Source organism: Tarenaya hassleriana, unplaced genomic scaffold (genome assembly GCF_000463585.1).
Source record: "Tarenaya hassleriana unplaced genomic scaffold, ASM46358v1 Cleome35, whole genome shotgun sequence".
In the NCBI taxonomy this organism is placed as follows: domain Eukaryota; kingdom Viridiplantae; phylum Streptophyta; class Magnoliopsida; order Brassicales; family Cleomaceae; genus Tarenaya; species Tarenaya hassleriana.
Genome location: NW_010966617.1, coordinates 1,071,714 through 1,093,029, shown reverse-complemented (window position 1 = coordinate 1,093,029; position 21,316 = coordinate 1,071,714). Strand labels below are relative to the sequence as shown.

Below are 21,316 nucleotides of genomic sequence, written 5' to 3'. Positions count from 1 at the left end.
TTTTGACCAAATAATGCTATGGACGAATATGGAACCGTTTAACAAGTTCAGGATTTAACGTATTCAATTTTGCAAGTTTGAGAATTAATAGGCACTTCTACAAGTTTAGGAATTAATATTACTCCAAAATACAAGTTCAGGAATTTTTAGGGTTTTTTCCCTAAGATCTATATACAAAGTATATTTTATATGGGGTTTTTTCGATCTTTTAGACGAAACGTTATAACTTTAATCAGATATTTTGCGATGAATATATATGTATATATATATATATAATATTTTAAGAGGAATATTTGTAGTATATGAAATATTATAAAGAGTTTCATAAAAAAAAATATATCATAAAGAAGGTATACATGTTTGATTGTCTCAAGTTTCATAAATTCTTGACATTCTTAAAACTTAAAGTTAGCTATGTGTGGACTTCCATTATTTTTTTATAAGCTATATATATATATATATAAATAAATGGGAAAAACTTTAGAGTTGGAAATGGGGCCAATGGAGGGTATTATGTCAACCACTTGGGCAGATTTCTATACTCATTCATTCATGTTTTAGGTGCCATTAGCCCTTTTTGGATTTTCAATCACAACTCATTTTGCTACAAAACACAATACACATATCTTATAAGATATATAACATATATATATATATATATATATATATATTATTAGGGCTCATCGAAAGAGATGAAATTAGATCGTCATATATATCATCTTGAATGTACCATATTTAAGTCGAATAAATATTTTTAGATTTAAATTTACATGTAAATTGATGCGTGCGACTTTTAAATTATCAACTGATTATTATTATTATTATTATTATTAAATCACCGTGGTTAGAATCTTATTAGCTCTTTGACATCCCTAATCAGAAAATTGAGATTATTTTTATTTTTATTCACAAAAAAACGCTTACAAACAAATCAATGTTTCTTTTTTGGTTGATTGTTGTAAAATGGAAAAGATAGCGAAAGAAAACGATGTACACGTCTGTATGAATCATTCACTGATTATAGAAGATTATAAGATTTAACCTACCACGTGATTTCTCGCTTTGCTTGATTTAAAATCTTACTATTTATTATTATTATTATTATTATTATTATTATGGAAGTGGTTACGTGGACGCTAATCTATTCATCGAACAAGAAATGTGTTACCTAATCTGAGTTTTGTAGGTCCATCAAATATAATGTAAAAAATATTTGATAAATTATGTGTAGATGATATTTTTGTATAATAAATATAATTATCGGATGCCGACAACAATGATGATGATGTTGCCATACGATCTGTTGGTTATGTGAATGATTTTCGATCGAGCATATGTTATTATTGATTTATTTACTCCAACAAGTGTGACCCTGCAAGGTTATGTTTTCATTGTACATTTTTAATAATCAAACTCAATTATTTGGTCGGAAGGGTTTTTGGATGCAGAAAATTTACATATCCTAGACATTGAATGGTCAGAGTTTTCCCAGATTTTAAAATCTAATTTTAATTGGAATAATTCTATTTTTTTTTTTTTTTTGATAAAAGTTAAATGTATATTAATAAAAATAGTTTAAACATAGTTCGTGTACATAACCGGATAGGACCGAATACCCTACAAAATGAATACTCATGTGTCTCTAACTAGACACCATATCAGTCAATAAAAAACAACATGTGGAGCAGCTATCGGGGATAGAGAGTAAGATAGTACCAATCGGATAGAAGAGTCGAATCAATCCTACGGGAGGAGCCGAGGAGAGAGAGTATGCAGTTACGGACCATGGCATTTAGTTTACCACAAAGCGAGACAACCGTCGATGACTCCCCTCTGAAGATCCTTGCGTTTCTCTCCGACCATAACAGGTAAATCGAGCATTGCAGCAAAATAAGGGTGATAAGACGCCGATTATGGGACTGGACATTTCCTGGGCGACGCATCCAATCCATAGTGGCATGCAAATCTAGAGGCGGCATATTCCAAATGGATCGAGCGAAACTGTACCAGACCTGCCTACTATAGCTGCAGTGGAAGAAGAGGTGGGAGTGAGACTCCTCCTAATTTGCATATACTTCTATCTAATTCTTCGAATATATACACACACAAAAATGTTATGGACTTAAAACCTAAACGTAAATTTTTTATTTTTTTTTTGTAAAGAAAATTCGGAAATGAATATGAAAGCATAGACCGACCCGACATTACCCAAAATACAAAAGAGTGGATTGCGTCGGTATCCGAAACGGAGGAAGACATGACATGGAAACTATTCCACGAAACGAAGGAATGATAACAAAAATAATTTCCAGACAAAAGGAATCCATCCATGTTCCTTTTCTTTTTTCTTTTATTTTATATATAATATATATATGTTTATCGTGTTGTATTCGTGCAAGAAATATTGGGGTATCGACAAAAGCGAATTTTAAAAAGAAATAGATGTATTTTTAGTGTATTAAATTAAATAAGATGGGCCACTAACCTCCTCCACCAACACTAATAACCTGTTTGCTTTATGCCTTTGATCATGGATTTCTTTTTCACTGTACCCCCCAAAAAAAAAATTATGGAATCAAAGGTCCGATCCGAATAAGATCCTCGCAATAATAATATCCACCAAAAACAATTTTCTCCGTGAAAATGAAAATGAAATCAATAAATAACATTCGATTGTTTACAGTACGAGCGATGCATATATGTAATAAATGAAGGCGGCTCGGACCAGAATCTGTGCTGTTCTATATGTCGATGGAGCTTTGCATGCAAGTGTGTGTGTGTGAATAAATTCTTTGACCTAATAATATTGTACTTTTTGTAATTCTCATTAAATTCTTTTGGCTTTCTGCCTTCATTTCATTTTCATTTTTGAAATCCCAAATCCATCAAAATTTAACTGAAATTCTGAAACTTTTTGGTTTGAATGACCAATTTCACCATACACTATGACCATCATATTTCAAAGACAATGAAATCACTCAAGTCACATCTTGTAATGCATATATATATATTACCATGTAAATTAGAAGAATGAATATCTTGCAAGAATGTTTTCAAAGAATCCATGAAAACTCATAAGAGAATATTGATTATTCGATTCAAGATTGGGTGATTCAATTCGCAAGGATGGGGCAAAATTTCTCTGCAACTCAGGTTTGAGTCTTCATTTGGAGAGCGGAGAGCGATACTCACCTGAGTTTTTCTGTTCATTTGAGAGATATAATTGAATCGAAAGTTCGATGAATTTTCGAATTATAAAATAATTATCCGATGAACAAGGAGATTAAAGGCTAATCTCTATCAGGAAAACAAAATTACACGGCCAAGAAATGTATAATTTCTGGATCATTGTCACATAGAAAGCTAAATAACAAAACATGTGTTTCCCCTCCTGTTCTTGTTCCTGTCGGACCAATCTTGAATCCTCCCGAATCTCGATTCCCTCTGTTTATTTTCTGTTAACAATGTACTCAAGAAGAACAGAACGATCATTTAGGCCCTTCCCCCGCTTTCCCACAGTCAAATTCTGTAATCCACAAACAAATGGTTTCAGCAGCTCATCACCGCGCAGTTATAAACGAAGTTCACCGACTGTTTCCTCCCGAGCAGGTGCCACTCCGGTGGACCGTTGGCCGGAACCCACGAGTTAATCTCTATGAAGCCTTCGCCCGAGTTTCGCGGACCGCCGATGACGATGAGCCTGTCTCCACATGCCCTGAAAGCCATACCCCACCCGTTCATCGACCCGGCTCGTTTGGGCAGTGCCCCTACCGTGATCCAAACCCTATTCTTCTTATCGTATCTCCTCACGGCCATTCCGGCATGATCGGCTGTGTATAGCTCGTTGTTCACCACTGCGACAAGTGGCGGTGCCTCGGCTGCCGCAGGTATTCCGTTGTCCGGGAGTGGACGAGGAGGGGACATGTTCGGGATCTCTGTCCATTTCTTGGTCTCCAAGTCATACTCTTCCCCGCACGTTAGGACTTTCGGCTCGTTCCCGTCTCCTAACCCGAGCCCTCCGATAATGTAGAACTTGCCGTCCATGAAAACGCCAGAGCACATTTTCCTCGGCTTTTTCATCGGCGGCAACGGCGTCCATGTCTCGTCCTCGGAGTTGTACATTTCGGCCGAGTCGAGAAGTCTGCCGCTTGAATCGCACCCACCGGCCACAATCGCGATCTCTCCCCGACTGGCCGAGCCGAACAAGCACCTGGGCATGTGCATGCTCGTGCCGGTGGACCACGAGTTGGTCAGAAGGCTGTATCTATATATCACATATGAACTCACTTCCCAACCAAACACGAGTAACTCTGTTCCGACAGCTAGCGATTCCTTGTCCGCGTACCTGAAGCATTCGTTCTGAGGCATACTCGGCAAACGCATCCACCGCTCGGATCTCGGATCGAACGCGTCCCATTCGAGAAGGTTGCAGGAGAAATATACCCAATGCTCGAGCATACCGTGCAGCCGCCTGAGCCGATAAATCTCACCGGTTCGAACCAGAGAACGGAAGCTCCGATTCAGGGAAGCAATGGAGCAGTAGTCAGCTCTCGAGCAACGAATCAGACAGGTGATTGAAATGTCTTTGTTCATCCCGGGGATAAGCGACTCGCCGGAACCACCGTCGCTGCAGCCGCCTCCGGTGTCATCCGGCGGGGCTTCGCCGCGGCTCCGGTGAGAGGAGTGGAGCGTGGGCTTGCGATACTTGCTCGGCCTGCGGATGACGTCATCGTCGTCGTCGTAGTCATCGATGAGCAAGGGGCGTTTCCCGTTGCTGCAGAGAGAAGGGGAGTAGAAGAAGCTCCATTTGGTCTGGCTGTGGCTAGACATGGTGAAAAGCCTCGAGACCAGACAAGAATCGCGAGGACGTCCTTCCAACATGTTCCCTTCCCCTGTCGGAGAAATCGAAATCGCATTCAGGGGGGATTATAACAAAAAAAAACCTGCAAACTGGGTCCTCCCTCCCCAACTCGATCCTACCTTTAACAGCTTTTGAGCGATAAATACCCAGAAACCGCGAAAAATTGATTCGATATGCAGAAATTCGGAAGAAAAAAAACCCTACTTTCAGATCAATAATCAGGACCCAGAACGAAAACCCAGATCTCTAAATCACGCCAATGAAACAAATCTCGGGAAAAAAAAGGTTTTTCTCTCTCCAGAATTCGAACCCTTCTGCAACTACAACATCACATCCTTGAAGACAAACCCAGAAAGATGATGAAATCGAAGCGAAAATCAAAAGGATCGGAGGAATTTGTAACAGTAGCAGGAGGGGACTTACTGATTGATTGGATGATGAAAATAAAGTTTATAAATTGTAAGGAAGTTTTAGATTTGGCCCCTTTTTTTTAATGGAGGATTAATTACTAATCTTTATCTCTCTCTCTCCCCTTTTGTTCGATACATCCCTCAAGCTCTGCAAATCATATGAAGCTATTTCTTTTGTATGCAAAATCTCGGTGATGTGTGTGCTTGCTCCTTATATTGTTTGTTCATTATATTATATTATATACATACATATCTCCGCCTTTGGTTTTCTTGGCCTCTATGTTAAATTTAGTTTGAAAACGTAATTATTTGATTAATTAATCTACTGATTTATTAATAAAGATGGAAATTAATACTCTCGTGCCTCCCATATTATACTTTATCTTATTTTCGACAACCTTTTTTTTTTTGCATTCTTTTTTAGCTCCGAGATCGGCCATTTTATTGCACTTTTTATCTCACCGGTTTAATAATAAAATTTTATTATTCTGTACAAAAAGGAAAAAAAAATCAGTAATTGTGAAAGTTGATAAGTCAAAATAATGCAGGAGATAAGTATTGAAGAGATTTTTGTAGAAAACAGAAATAATATTTTAAATTTTGTGAAAATAAAAGCTGTATAAAAGATGTACATTGGTATTTTTATTCTAAAAAATGGGTACTATTGTTGTTCTTTATCGCTGGAAACGTACTGTTGTATTTAAAATGTAAGATTCTGGGTACTTTTGCTTTCAATTCATCATATACTTTGGGGATTTATGGTAATTGTTACTGCTGTTGTTGTTGGTGTTATTAGATTTATAATTATTATTATTGCTAGCTAGTGTAATTATTTCGAATAAAATAATCGTATACATGATTCATTATATATTGCAACAGGTGGTCGAATATGGATGATATACTTTAATTATAAAGGATTAAAGAATAAATATTTCAGTAACGGATAAGGACCGAGAAAAGCCCTACCGCCAATGGCTGCGGATTTCTCGGCGTTGCTCCGCCGGCAAACCGTGGCGGAGCCGCCGAGATTGTGGGCCCCACTCCAAACCTTTTTTAAATAATTATAATAATAATTTGAGCTCTTTGGCGTCTTGCTCCTTGAGAGATGGCCGAGGCACTGTAACCGTCGGATCTGACACGTGGCAGCACCCCGCTAGTGGTAAAAAGGCTGATGCCGCTTGTTTTTTTACTCTGACTTCCGAGTTTGGGAGCCGGCTAGGGATGCGCTGCGATCTGATACGGGCGTGCGTACGATAGTCTTGATCAGAGATTCTCTTCGTTGGACCCACTTTAATTTTTTTTTCTCCATAATCATACGTGGGAAATAAATAACGCTCATATAATTAGTGGAAACCGGTATTTAATCACGAAATTCCCTTTTTTTCACACTATTTATCTTCCTGCCTATTTTCTTAATTATATATTCCACTCAAAACGTTGCCGACGTTTTTAAATTAATAATTTTAATAACATAAACATCATGGTTCCATTTTTCTTCATTAATGCTTTGTTTTCGCTTTCATCTTCGATTGCTTTTTTAAAAAAAAAAATTAATGAAATAAATTTGTTATGCATTATATATAGTCCTTGGTTTATTTCCAAGGTTCCAAAATAACAAACATAGATCAAAGTACCGATTTATATATAACCTCGAAGAGAAAGCTATCATATTCATATACATGTATGAACCCGATAAAATAACCTTAAAAAATTTAAACAATATGAGTTTGCTTCTCGTTTAGTTGAATCGCGCACCAAACGTGTCAGATTTTACGTGAGGATGATATTTTTTTTTTTCCTTTTTTCGTTAACTAAAATAAATATTAAAAAAAAAAACTTAGGGTAAGTAAAAGTTTTATCGAATTCGATATTATAAAAAACAAGAGTTTTCTTGTCTTGTCCAAACAGACATTTCAACCAATCTCTGGAAGATTCTAAATCGGGTACTAACTTCAGTCAGGTGAATATGTATAACACGAAATACGAATCCTACATATATATATATATATATATATATATATATATATATATATATTCTTATGGTAAACGATTTGAAGTTAATAAAATTGGAAGAAGAAAAAAGAGAGAGAAGAAGGGAACAACGTCGGTCAATTAAAATAGGCGAAGCAGTCAACTACGGCGAAGTGGGCAAAGAGGTAGTTTCATTATCCTATTATTATAAACAAAAAAAAACAAGAAAATCTTGTAGGCGAATGGTCAAGCTTGGGTATGAAGTAATTCCACCTTGAAGTTGAGTTTCGATTCCTGCTTGTAGAGAGTGGGTAATTTCTTGATTTATGTGATCTATATACAAAGGGTCCCGAACCAGAGATTTACTTAGTCAGCGCATCCGAAGGGTAGCAGCTATGGGTCCTCCGTTATCACAAAAAAAAAAACTCTATAAAATATATACCAAATAAATATTTAAAATTTTAATTTAATATAACTAATACCTCTTAAAATATTCTAAATTGATATTTTAAATGTTAAAATGTTTTAAATAGATACATTAGCTTAGAAAATCGACGGTGATTCATAATTTAGATTCTAACGATATTATATAAATTAGATGGTAATTCCACTATAAAAACGAATTAAATATGCAAATTGTTTTCGATTGTATGAGGTGGTATATTTATTTAGAATATTTTAATATTTGAATATCAATAAAATAAAATTAAAAATTTATATATTTATCTGACATAGTAAAATTGAGATATTTATGAAATTTTTCTTTAAAAAATCGTTAATTTGCTTTTGAATATGTGAATGTTGTCTTTTGTAGAATAGTGTGTACTGAACAACCCGTGCAAGAAACAGGATGGAATTAGTCAAAGTTGAAAATTATTGAAAAAATCATGCGGTAATTTTCCTTCGAGCGTAAAAAGAGATGTAACTCAGATTCGATTTAAAGTTAGATCGCAAATTACGGATGGTTAAGTCAATACTAAATGTTATAGGGTTCGTTGTAACACCCAATAAGATTGTATTTTCTTTTTACTATATTGCAACAGGATACCCGTTTAAAAATTTATAATTAGTGGTGTTACTGTTATATATATATATATATATATAGCTAATTAGAAAAAAAAATAACTAATTTTCTTGGGTTTGTTGTAAAAACCCAATATTTTTTTACTGTGAGAACAGAACACCAGTTGGGTGAAAATTATATATAAAAACAAATACGAAAAAGATGACCTCAAAGCACTGGTCTGAGTCAGCATCTCATTGGATTAGACGCGACCCTAAAGTCCAAATATCAAGCTGGTCGTGGGTCCCACTACTCGTCATGTACCATCTCGCGATATTTTGATCCGATATTTTACACGCCACGCGCTTTGCACGTGCGATTTTTTTGGGAATGATTTTCTACCGTGTCACATATATATATATATATATATGTGATGAAGTGAACATTACGTTTTAGCAAAAAAGGGGAAAAAAAATGGAGCGATGCCATTGGATGTATGGTTTTGGCTACTCCCACTTCGCCGACGGATATATATATAATATATATATATATATATACGTAATTAAATAAACAGCCCTAAATATTTATATTATATAGTGAGGACAAAAAGAAAATGTGGATAACGCTTACTCGTTGTCGTGTAACCTCCACATTGGTGGCCCGACTGTAAATAATTATATGGTTAATTATTTTTAAAGATTCCCAACATATTAATTAAACACAAAATGCGTTTCTAATGACCACCCGTAGAGGTATCAAAATTTCATTGTGTTCTATCGAATTTTTTTCTTTAATTTCGTTCATTTCTATTTGTCTTATTTTATTTTCGCATTTTATTTTTTTATATAGTATCAGAACAGCGTTGCGATCTGGACTAAATGTTTCTTTTTTTTTCTAATCTTTTTTTTCTTTTGCGTTTTTGATGTTCATATATCTAAATCGTTCAAAGGAGAATAAAAATCCAAATTCAAATGATGTGCTATGACAAACAAAAGTCAAAGCTAAAAACTCTAAGATCAAACAAGATGCTATGACAAAAAGAGTTAAAGTTAGAACTTTAAAGTCAAGCGAAATGATTTGAAAATGGTTAATACTCTCTAAAAGAACAAAATTTGGTGTTTATGAATTTTTCCATAGACAATGAAAATGTTTGAGCAGTTTATAGCATTATCAATTCAAGATTGACTTTTTCATTCTTTCAAAGTCAATCTTGAGGGAGAATGTTAAAATGGAAAAATGAATATGTGATGAGAGTAAAATAAGATTTGAGATATGATGGGGAATAATAATGGATACAATATCATTATGTCGAACATTGTGTATCTGATTTGTTTTCATTGTATCTATATTTCCTTTTTACTTTATTTCTTAATTTTTCTATATATATGTATTTTATTTTCATTGTAATATAACAAGAAGAAGAAGATATGTAGTAATAAAAGTAATTTCGTTCCTTTCTATTTGTCTTATTTTATTTTCGCATTTTATTTTCCTATAGTTATAAAATTTGAGATAATGTTTTTCACATAGATATATACATTTGACTACAATTCTAAACCAGAAAAAAATAGTTTGATTAGAAAATTCAGAGATTCTAATACTAATTTAAAATGTAACTGTTTTGTAATAATTTATTAATATATATATATATATCATAAAATTTTAAAATAAACTTTCTGAAATAATTTTAGAATATAAATCTAAAATATTGTTTTTAAATAGATTATATATGTTTCGAATTTGTAATTTGTTGTTATTGAACGAAAAAGTATTTTGTAAAATTGGTCAACTTAAAAGAAAGTATGAGAAGCAATTGCATAAAGCGATTTGTTGATGTGATGTAATCATGAATGCCACCTTATAGAGAATCTGTTTCTTGATCAGTCAATATCATCTATTCAATAAATATGGATTACATAAAAAAAAAATGATAAAGAGGAATCACCGTGGTAAAAATAATTAAAAATGATTTCCATCCAACTCAATTAGTTCGAATTAACACTCGCATTCCAAAATTTATACAATCTTATATAATTCATGGTTTTAAGTATATGAATGTTTTTTTCTATGCCAAAAAGGCTATATATATATATATATGAAAGATCATAAATCATGATAAGGGCATAAACAACAACAACAACATATATTAAGCCAAAGTTGGTAGCCCAATAACTCAGAGGTGACAAAGTCATCCTTATGATCTTGGGTTCGATTCTTTTGGTGGAGATGGATGTAATTTCTGGATCAAAATGGTCCATATACAAAGTTTAGTCCCGAATCTAGGGTGGATGTAGTCGATCGGGAACCATCCGGGTTATAAAAAAATATATATTAATTAATTTCAGAGATTTGAATATAAAAATAAAACTTGAAAACCAAGCATGAAAGATTATGGCGTGCACTAACGGCTGCTTATTATAATCCATGATATCAAATAAAATAATAACAGCTAAAAACACCACTCGTCGCAACGAGATGGGTCATAAATCCAATAGTAAGAGGCCACGTGTCCCGATTGGGTGTAAAGACCTGTGACCATGTGGAGAATTATTGGAGGGCGAGAAAGGTCATTTCACCACTAATTGCGCGCCCGACGCACATTCCGCTAAAAGTAACGGTAAACGCCTCGTCGTTGACTTCCCTCTCTCCCTTCCCCCGTCATTCTCGATATTTATTTATTTTTTTATTAAATGTGCAAAACTACGGTTGGATTCGTATTCTCTCGAATTCTTTCCAATATCTATAATGATTTTGCAGACCCTTTACGGAAGATTGAATCATAATGATTTAATAGACTGCCTATTGGATTTTTTTTATTAATTCTTGTTATATGGTTAGAAAATAACTCATGCCGTGTCATATATATATATATATATAATATACAAAAAAAATGACGATTTAGGAGAAGAATGTATTGTGTCCATTACTTTGACATATATATATATATATATATATATATATCAGATTAAAAGAGAGAATTACACGCGATATTTTGGTTATAGTATCGACCATTTTGCCCTCTCCGAGAATTCAATATCGATTACATGGAATTTTTTTGGTGGACCTCTAATATATATATAAAACGAATTTTAAGAGAGCGTGATAAACTTTATTGTGTATGTATATATATATATATATATATATATATATATATATATATTAAACAAATCTTTATATTTGCACTAGTAAATATAGAAAACATCGGATATAGTTTAGAAGGTCGGAGATTTATATTTATAGTTTTCTTGAAGAGATTATCTTGATGGGTTGGAGTTAATTAGAGCATGGTCTAAAAAGACTTTTTGTTATTATTTTATTAAATAAATAAATGTTGTGCGAATATAATAAAAGAAGGAAATGAAAACCGGTTGGTTACAACTTATAATATAATATTACATGATGGAGAAAATAAAGAAGGGGCGATGAAGCGTCACGACGTGGAAACGAGTGGATTGTGAAAGCCTATAACGTATGTATCATTAATGTGAACGTATCTAACAAGAGATTGTTTAAGCTTTGTATAAATTATAATTATATATGAAATTTTCTAAAGGGAAAATAACTTATATAATATTCCTCTTATTTTTTATTATGGATCACCTGCTCATGATAAACATTAAAAATTGATCAACGCATGGAACTAAGGAAATTTTTTCGCACAATTTTTGTTTTCCGAATGAGGATGAAGATTTTTAAACCCTGACCCAAAAAAAAAATCATGGATATATAATTATTTATGGTATGGAAAATTTTATAACAATTTAGTAGCAACTAATCGATACGCCTAGGGGTGGGTAAAATAACCAAACCCGAATAACCGAACCGAACCCGACCGATAAATACCCGAACCGAACCGAATAAAATTAAATAACCGTTTGGTTATGATTTTTTAAAACCCAAAATAACCGAACCCGAACCGAACCGAACCGATTAAAAATTATTAACCGTTGTGTTATAAATTTTTATAAACCGAATTAACCGAACCCAAACCGAACCGAACCGAAATATTTATATATCTTCATTTATATATATTTATATACATATATGAATGTTTATATTCTTGATTTAATCATTGTTTTATTATATTTTAAATGCATTTTATCATTGTTTTTAAAGTTTATAAAGTTTATGTGATATAAACATTAGAAAAAAAAATGATCTTTATTTATTTAATAGTTTTATATCAAAATATAAATTTAGATATTATTATTTTATATGTTAAAATAATTATGATAATATTTTATATTATATTTTATTTGAATATTTTAAATTATAAATTAATTGATTTTTTAAATATTATAACCGAACCGAAACCGAACCGAACCGAATCTTTATTTGGTTATAGTTTTAAATAGACCGAACCGAAACCGAACCGAACCGAAACCGAACCGAACCGAACCGAATAAAATTAATTAACCGTTTGATTATGAGTTTTAATAATCCGAAATAACCGAACCCGAAATAACCGTAACCGATTAACCCGTAACCGACCGTTCGCCCACCCCATACGCCTCTTTATTTCTAAAGGCTCATAGTACCCTTTATTTTATTTTTTAAAATTTCCGGAGTAAACACAATGTTTTGGAGAAAAATGTATTGTGTCCATTACTTTGACATATATATATATATATATATATATATATCAGATTAAAAGAGAGAATTACACGCGATATTTTGGTTATAGTATCGACCATTTTGCCCTCTCCGAGAATTCAATATCGATTACATGGAATTTTTTTGGTGGACCTCTAATATATATATAAAACGAATTTTAAGAGAGCGTGATAAACTTTATTGTGTATGTATATATATATATATATATATATATATATATATATATATTAAACAAATCTTTATATTTGCACTAGTAAATATAGAAAACATCGGATATAGTTTAGAAGGTCGGAGATTTATATTTATAGTTTTCTTGAAGAGATTATCTTGATGGGTTGGAGTTAATTAGAGCATGGTCTAAAAAGACTTTTTGTTATTATTTTATTAAATAAATAAATGTTGTGCGAATATAATAAAAGAAGGAAATGAAAACCGGTTGGTTACAACTTATAATATAATATTACATGATGGAGAAAATAAAGAAGGGGCGATGAAGCGTCACGACGTGGAAACGAGTGGATTGTGAAAGCCTATAACGTATGTATCATTAATGTGAACGTATCTAACAAGAGATTGTTTAAGCTTTGTATAAATTATAATTATATATGAAATTTTCTAAAGGGAAAATAACTTATATAATATTCCTCTTATTTTTTATTATGGATCACCTGCTCATGATAAACATTAAAAATTGATCAACGCATGGAACTAAGGAAATTTTTTCGCACAATTTTTGTTTTCCGAATGAGGATGAAGATTTTTAAACCCTGACCCAAAAAAAAAATCATGGATATATAATTATTTATGGTATGGAAAATTTTATAACAATTTAGTAGCAACTAATCGATACGCCTAGGGGTGGGTAAAATAACCAAACCCGAATAACCGAACCGAACCCGACCGATAAATACCCGAACCGAACCGAATAAAATTAAATAACCGTTTGGTTATGATTTTTTAAAACCCAAAATAACCGAACCCGAACCGAACCGAACCGATTAAAAATTATTAACCGTTGTGTTATAAATTTTTATAAACCGAATTAACCGAACCCAAACCGAACCGAACCGAAATATTTATATATCTTCATTTATATATATTTATATACATATATGAATGTTTATATTCTTGATTTAATCATTGTTTTATTATATTTTAAATGCATTTTATCATTGTTTTTAAAGTTTATAAAGTTTATGTGATATAAACATTAGAAAAAAAAATGATCTTTATTTATTTAATAGTTTTATATCAAAATATAAATTTAGATATTATTATTTTATATGTTAAAATAATTATGATAATATTTTATATTATATTTTATTTGAATATTTTAAATTATAAATTAATTGATTTTTTAAGTATTATAACCGAACCGAAACCGAACCGAACCGAATCTTTATTTGGTTATAGTTTTAAATAGACCGAACCGAAACCGAACCGAACCGAACCGAATAAAATTAATTAACCGTTTGATTATGAGTTTTAATAATCCGAAATAACCGAACCCGAAATAACCGTAACCGATTAACCCGTAACCGACCGTTCGCCCACCCCATACGCCTCTTTATTTCTAAAGGCTCATAGTACCCTTTATTTTATTTTTTAAAATTTCCGGAGTAAACACAATGTTTTGTAATGACGTAGAATTCGCAATCGTTTTCTTCAAATATAGATTGAAAATATTGTTCATATATATATAATTAACTTTTTATCGTGTTTTTTAATCAATTGCGATAGAATATTCATTTATACAAATTTATTTTAGACTGGTCATTATTTTTTGTTGCTGAAATTGGTTGCGGGATTTCAATTACTAAGTTTTGTTGATTTTCATGAGTTTTCTTATAGTACAATCACTTAAACCTTGATTGGTTCTGCTTTCTGTATAAAGTTTTATTATAATGGTTAATTATTAATATTCGGATTATATATAACAATTATAGTAATCCAAAATGCTAAGACCGTATATGAATCAATTTAAAATGCCCGAGGTAATAAGTGCTTAAAAAGTGATTATACACGTGGATTTGTCTGCATCTTTTGATTCGGATAGGCATTTATCTCCTTGCATAATAATTAACAGGATAATTAATTTGTTAGGCAAATGTCACTTTTTCCTTTAAAATTTCACAATATTCTGATTTTCGCAACAAAAAAAAAAAGATATTCGAATTTTCGCAAAAGCTTTGAAAAATTCACGATGAATGGTTTGAAATAATGATGTGAAAACCCCCTCGAAATACTATTCTCTATACGAACATATTTTAATAACATACGAAAAGCATATTTCATTTTCAGAATAGTTTCTCCCCATAATAATAGAGGATTAGATGCTTAGTGACGTGACACGATATATATATATATAATTGTTCTATGCCCAAATAATGCTATTGCAAAATTACAATTTACTCTCGAGATAAAAAAAAAAAATTAAATACTCTTTTTACTTATACCATTATGTTTCATATTTGATAAAATTTATGTAGGGGTGAGCGTTTTGGTTCGGTTCCGATGAACCGAACCGATAAATAACCGTTCTAAATTTCTGAACGGTGCTGTCTTTAGAAAATTGAATTTTTCGGAATCGAAGCGAATTGAATTTTAAAAAATTATGAAAAACCGAAAATTTTTAAAAAAAATCTATCTTTTTTAAAAAAAATTGGATATGGAATCGAAATGAACAAAATATAAAAATCAATTGGTATCTATTTTTATAAAATCAAAAAATCGAAACTGATGAACCCCAACCGATTTACGAAACGCTAACCCCTAATTTTATATACAAGTGAAATATTATTTCTCTCTCTCTCTCTCTAATTTAATTTAAGCATATGTAGTTGGAACGCTCATACAAAAGGTCTTTCTTCCACTAAAAATTTTAAAATAAATTATTTTTTTTTTGTGGGCAATAATAGATTATAACTCAAATCATGTTTGTCTTGAGACTAAATATTCCGCTAATCTAAGAACTGCTCAAAGCCTGATTTTGGGGTTTGTTCATTTACGTGGGGAATCATATTTGCACTTTGCTTACGAAATTCCTAAAAACGCTTTATTAATAAAGATCGCAATATTCCCTTTTTTTTAAAAAAAAATTAATTTTCTTCTTCTTCCCTTTTTGTCGTATTCTTTCTATTTTTCTTTTTTTTTTAAAAAAAAATCCAATAATCATGACACATCGACGTTTCCTTTGGCTGTAACTGTTTCGATATAAATGCGGGTTTGTTTTTCCATCCAATTTTATTACACGTTTTATCTACATGGTTATGACAGTAGGAGAGTATATATATACGGAGGATGTCATAAGATAATTAAAATTACGAAAAATAATTAATAATATGAATGTTTTTAAGGGCCTTTTTTTTTGTTTGTCATTGACCGATATGTGAATTTAGGATATGTAATCGGTCGGATTAATGCACAATTGCGTGAAAAATACTTTGTGACTGTGATATTGTCAAATACTACGGATAAGGTTAGGTATAGGTGCAAGACAATTTGTTCTTGTTGTTAAAATTCTCTACTATATATAATTCAATATCTTAGTATCGTTATTATTGATCCCATCAATTATAATTACTTTTTTGGCCATTTTATTCTAGCAATGTTTTGATAGTCAATTTGTATACGCTCCGCGTATTTTAGATATGATTAGAAATATATATATATGAAAACAAATGGGATTGGAGGTGTGAATATGAATTCTAGATACGATTAGAAACAATTAATGAATGATATAATACTAATCAATAAATCAAATATTAATTATGTCAAATACAATGTATCTTATTTGTTTCCATTTCATATAAAAAGTAAAAGTCTGCATTCACTTCCAAACACATTTATATTTATTTTTCATTTCATATAAATATATATATATATATACATGATATAAAACATTTTAGAAATTTGGGGTGGGGGGCTGAGCTGGCATTGGAATTGAAAGACAACTATGAAGTGGGGGCATCCCGTAACAGCTTCTTCTTCGTGACAAAACCCATCTTTCTCTCTTTGATCTCTGGTCCCCTTCTCACTTCTGCAAAAATCCAATCATCCTTTGTTATTTTTCACACACGTCCCACTTCCATCGCATGCGCCGTAAAAATAATTTTACCTCGGTAACTCTCGACTCTTTGAAAATATTTTTTTAAAAAAACTTGTAGCAGCATTAATTACCATATGTATGCATGGGAGCCGCTTAGAAGTTTTTATTTCACGTAAATTGTTTTAAGTCGTTTATTTAGAGAAAAAAAGAGTGAATTCCCCCAAATTATATATTGTTTTCATGTTTTTATAACCATGATATTACATGTTTTTATTTTTTAAAAAAAATCGAAACAACACGCGACTAAACCCATGGTTTTTGGAATAACAACCCCTAGTTTTGGGCAAATTCGAAATCAATAAATTTATCTAAAGACGTGACTTTATTTATAGAAATACGCGTATATCTTTTGTTCAATTGATATTATTTAATGTCTCTGCACTGCACGTATGTTGGGAATCGGATTCTTTTCAGCAAACAGAAGTCCAGATTTTGATTGAGGTAACGGAAACCTGAATCAAAGCATGAATTCGCCTAACCAAAATTCAAACCCGTATAGGGGTGGACATTTCGTTTACTTTACCCGTCATCCAACCGTACCGAATAAAAAAATAGTACAAAATTCCCTAACGATATTAATTTTAGAAAAAAATTGAATTTCTCAAAACAGAATCGAAATTTAAAAAAAATCCAAAAAATAAATTTTTTAAAGAAGATCTATTTTTTAAAATAAAAATCTAAATCTAAATTGAAACGAATATAATATAATAACTGATTGGTACCTATTTTGTAAAATTGAAAGAAGCGAACCGAACCATTCACGATCCGAATACTAAGCGAATACCAAAATAACCACCCTACAAAAGAAAAAGAAAAAAAAAATGCTTGCAGCCTAATATAAGAATAATATCTGCCGCATGATAACTGTTTCATGTCTATTTTCTAGAGTTTGTAGCATGATTTTTCTCGTTTGTCGATTTAACTCATTATATGTTCGAGGGGGGAAACTATTCAATGATGTCATCATAAACATTTATAAACGACGATGTGATTAGACTAATGGCCGAATGAAATTGGAGAAGAAAACAAAAAATTGTAAAAATGTACGCCTTAAAGAGGACGAAATCGTAGAACAAATGTTTAACAAAAAATGATTTGGATAACCGGTATTCTTACAGGAGTTAACTAAAAAAAAATCATCAAACCAATGTGTATATGTATATGTATATGTATATGTATATGTATATAGTCTCATGTGTATAAGTTGAAGCTAATTTGAATTCTGATGTATTCTTATTTGGGTATTCGGCGAAGGCCGATTTGTAAAATGTTATTTACTTTAACACGATTCACATTCAACCATAAAAAAAAAGGTAATAAAATAATATATTTTTTCCCTTTTATTTTAATGCATAAGTATTTGGGCCGAAGGGCATTAGACGTTTGGGCCCAAAACTTGGTTCGGGTCGTGTCTGTTTTCATGTTGCTATTTTTGTTTTATGTTTATTTCTCGAAATGTTCATACCAATACCATTATCGTCTCTAACTGTGTTACGAATGTTGTTTTGCTTTCTAGGATTCCTTTTGGTGAGTCCCCCCGCATTGAACACTTGGGATTAAATGGAATACCCAAATTTGGATAGTTCAACCGGTGAAATGGAATGCAAAAATGTCTGTTCTGACACGAGTTTGAACCTCAATTTTGAGGAGAAAAACGGATAATCCAAATCACATGGTTAACTTTGGATCTTGTAGGATATCGGGTTACCAAAAAGAAAATTATAAAACAATGATGCAACATAAAATATTCCGGATGAACATGTTTTTTTGTTAAACGGTAAACTTGTATATATATACGATCTCCAGTACAGAGAGTTGAGGATTACATCATGACATAATCATGAGCAAAATACGAGGAGAAACTAATTACAAAATATCAAAGTTTGCAAACCATATCGTGAGGAACGAGTATATGATGCAACATAAGATATTGGCCACCGTTTGTTGACATAGAAAGTCGGGTGACATTGATGTCTTTAATAACATCGATGGCCAAAACGTGACGCCGTTTCTTCACAAATATTACGTAATATTGCTGTAACGTTCTATGTTATAGTGTTTCCCGTGATAAAGTTTGGCTAACAAGTTTGGCTAACAACGTGGAACGTTATAACAACATGCATGTATACTCATTTACATGCTATGACCCAAAAACAAAACACCGTTGATTGATTCAAAAACGCTATATCAAATTATCAAACTTCATTGATTGATTCACTCTTTGTGAATTGAAACTATCGTCTGTTCCAATACCCATTTGAAAATTTTTTCAGGATCGATGAAAAACGGTAGAGACAAAGATTACGACCACTCGAAGCCATATGAGATGGGTTTGTTTCCTTGTCGGCATCATCATATTAACCGGACGCAGTCCCGATTTCTGAGAACCGGTAGTCGTTTTGTATCGTTCAGGGCTCGTAAGAACAACACATGTGCTTGGTTCTTCCCCTGAAACAATGAATGCGTTGTCTTTACTATTGAATCAGTCTCTCTTTTCGTTGACTATGTATATATGGTTTCTGTTTTCCCCTTGTTTCCTTGTTGTCTCTTAGCCCTTTTGGCCTCATACCCTTAAATGTCGTTCCATTATATATATATATATATATATTTTTTTTGTCTGAAAATTCTAACATTAGTCCCGCTTTAACCGACAAAACTTTTGTTATATATCGTTTTGATCCTATACATACACCATGCATTGTTCAACATGTTATGTTATCACCCTTATATAATCTCTTTTTTTTTTTTGCGATTTTTCGAGTTATGGGTTTCCTGAATATTTCCTATTTTGACATATGAGTTTATCACCGCTTGGAACGGATCTTGTGAAGTCAGTCATTATCCATGTACATCTTTAATTTCATGTAACTGACCGAAGATAAATTATGTTTTCCTGTCTTCAGTACTTATTATGTTGTCTGTTACAAACCGTGAAAATTATTGATGTGACAATTATATGACGAGTGGGTAACCACTGTACCTTTTTTTTTTTTGGTCTATCGGTTACACCGAGGATTTGAATTGAAATCCAAGAGCTAATGTTGTCATATAAGTTTGTTTGTCATATAAGTTTTAATATATGGGACCCTATTTCCTATGAATTAATGTTGGTACATGGGTACGCTAATCACATACAACACACAAATATACCTCAAACTATGGTCATATGACTCATATATATCCAACTAATAGGTATATTATCTGAATGAATCGTCTGGACAGCTAATATTGTAACCAGACTCAAGGTTTTAGTCGTTGAGGCTCGATCCATGCACACACACACACACACATATATATATATATATATACATATGTATAATAAACAAAAATACCCATCTTTTCATTAGAACGTATAACAAATTTACAAAAAAAAAAAGTGTATTTGACCGAATTTGAGGGAATCATGCCTAAATACACGTGTTTCGGTGGAGATTGAAGTAATTTGATTTCTTGGATTTGTAATATAAAACCGTGGATTTGGGTACAAGGAGAAACGTATGGAGTTTCTGACCATTTTCAAATATGGGCTTATAAAACTTTGGACAACTGGACAAGAGGAAAAAGGAATGCGAATGGCGTTTCATTTCATGGGGCAAATCAAATCGAATGATTATGTTACATGCACACATTGATTAACGGGAGTTGCGAAAGAAAAACGAGACATAGTTTACAAGAAGGGACACACCACGTGGAATTGTGATGTTACAAAGTCAAAACACCGATTCAAGTAAGATTATTATTATTATTATTATTATTATTATTATTATTTGCATATGGGATCTTTCGGTGTTTGAATCGGTTGCTGAAATTTTCTGACCGGAAATTTGGGATTCTGAGAGGAGAGGACAACAATCGCAGAACATCACATGAGGCATCCACCATGTGTTTCTTTATTATTGTTTTAGCCCTCTGGGTTTCGGACAAATGTTGTGTCTTGAATCTGACACACACACACACACACACACATATATATATATATATGTATATATTCGCACGAATCACGATAAATGTGAAATATTTGGTACGAGTGAACCTTTTTTTTTTGTTAATTAGTATAAAAAAAAGGAACAGATTTCTAAAGCTTCAAGATCCGCACCACTTGTTTGTTTGTATATAGTTTAAAAAAAGGGTTATTTTTACTGTTATGGTCATTTAGGATTTCGTTTTTTAATAAGATTTGGCCGACATGGTGTTTGAACGTCATTTAGGGTTTCGTTAAATGTGTATTCTTTATAAGTCCCAAGCTACATGGAACTGATGATTTGATATGGTCTTTTGCAATGATTATGATTTTTGAAACATATTAATTCTACGTTTTTTTTTATTCGTAACATGTTAATAAATAAATA

The 21,316-nt window shown here is 32.1% G+C and overlaps 1 protein-coding gene and 1 long non-coding RNA gene across 3 annotated transcripts; one reads left to right on the top strand and one right to left on the bottom strand.

The window, feature by feature from the left end:
• Nucleotides 1-3,223: 3,223 nt before the first annotated feature.
• On the bottom strand, nucleotides 3,224-5,528 carry LOC104822109 (F-box/kelch-repeat protein At1g26930). 2 transcript variants are annotated; one of them, XM_010553223.2, is made up of 2 exons: nucleotides 4,981-5,528; nucleotides 3,224-4,892 (listed from the first exon to the last, which is right to left on the bottom strand). In XM_010553223.2, exon 2 carries the CDS (start codon nucleotides 4,879-4,881, stop codon nucleotides 3,550-3,552), a length of 1,332 nt encoding a protein of 443 aa, XP_010551525.1. In that variant the 5' UTR covers nucleotides 4,882-4,892; nucleotides 4,981-5,528; the 3' UTR covers nucleotides 3,224-3,549. The 2 variants fall into 2 exon arrangements, with proteins under 2 accessions (XP_010551525.1, XP_010551524.1); XM_010553222.2 differs by having other exon boundaries at nucleotides 5,285-5,525.
• Nucleotides 5,529-20,476: 14,948 nt separating this feature from the next.
• LOC104822108 lies at nucleotides 20,477-21,016 on the top strand. The gene is made up of 2 exons (XR_773139.1): nucleotides 20,477-20,694; nucleotides 20,805-21,016. It is a non-coding gene; the product is annotated as an uncharacterized LOC104822108 (long non-coding RNA).
• The last annotated feature ends 300 nt before the right edge of the window (nucleotides 21,017-21,316 follow it).

Excerpts from the sequence above, each read along its gene's own strand:
- LOC104822109 (XM_010553223.2), bottom strand. The coding sequence starts at position 4,881 with ATGTTGGAAGGACGTCCTCGCGATTCTTGTCTGGTCTCGAGGCTTTTC.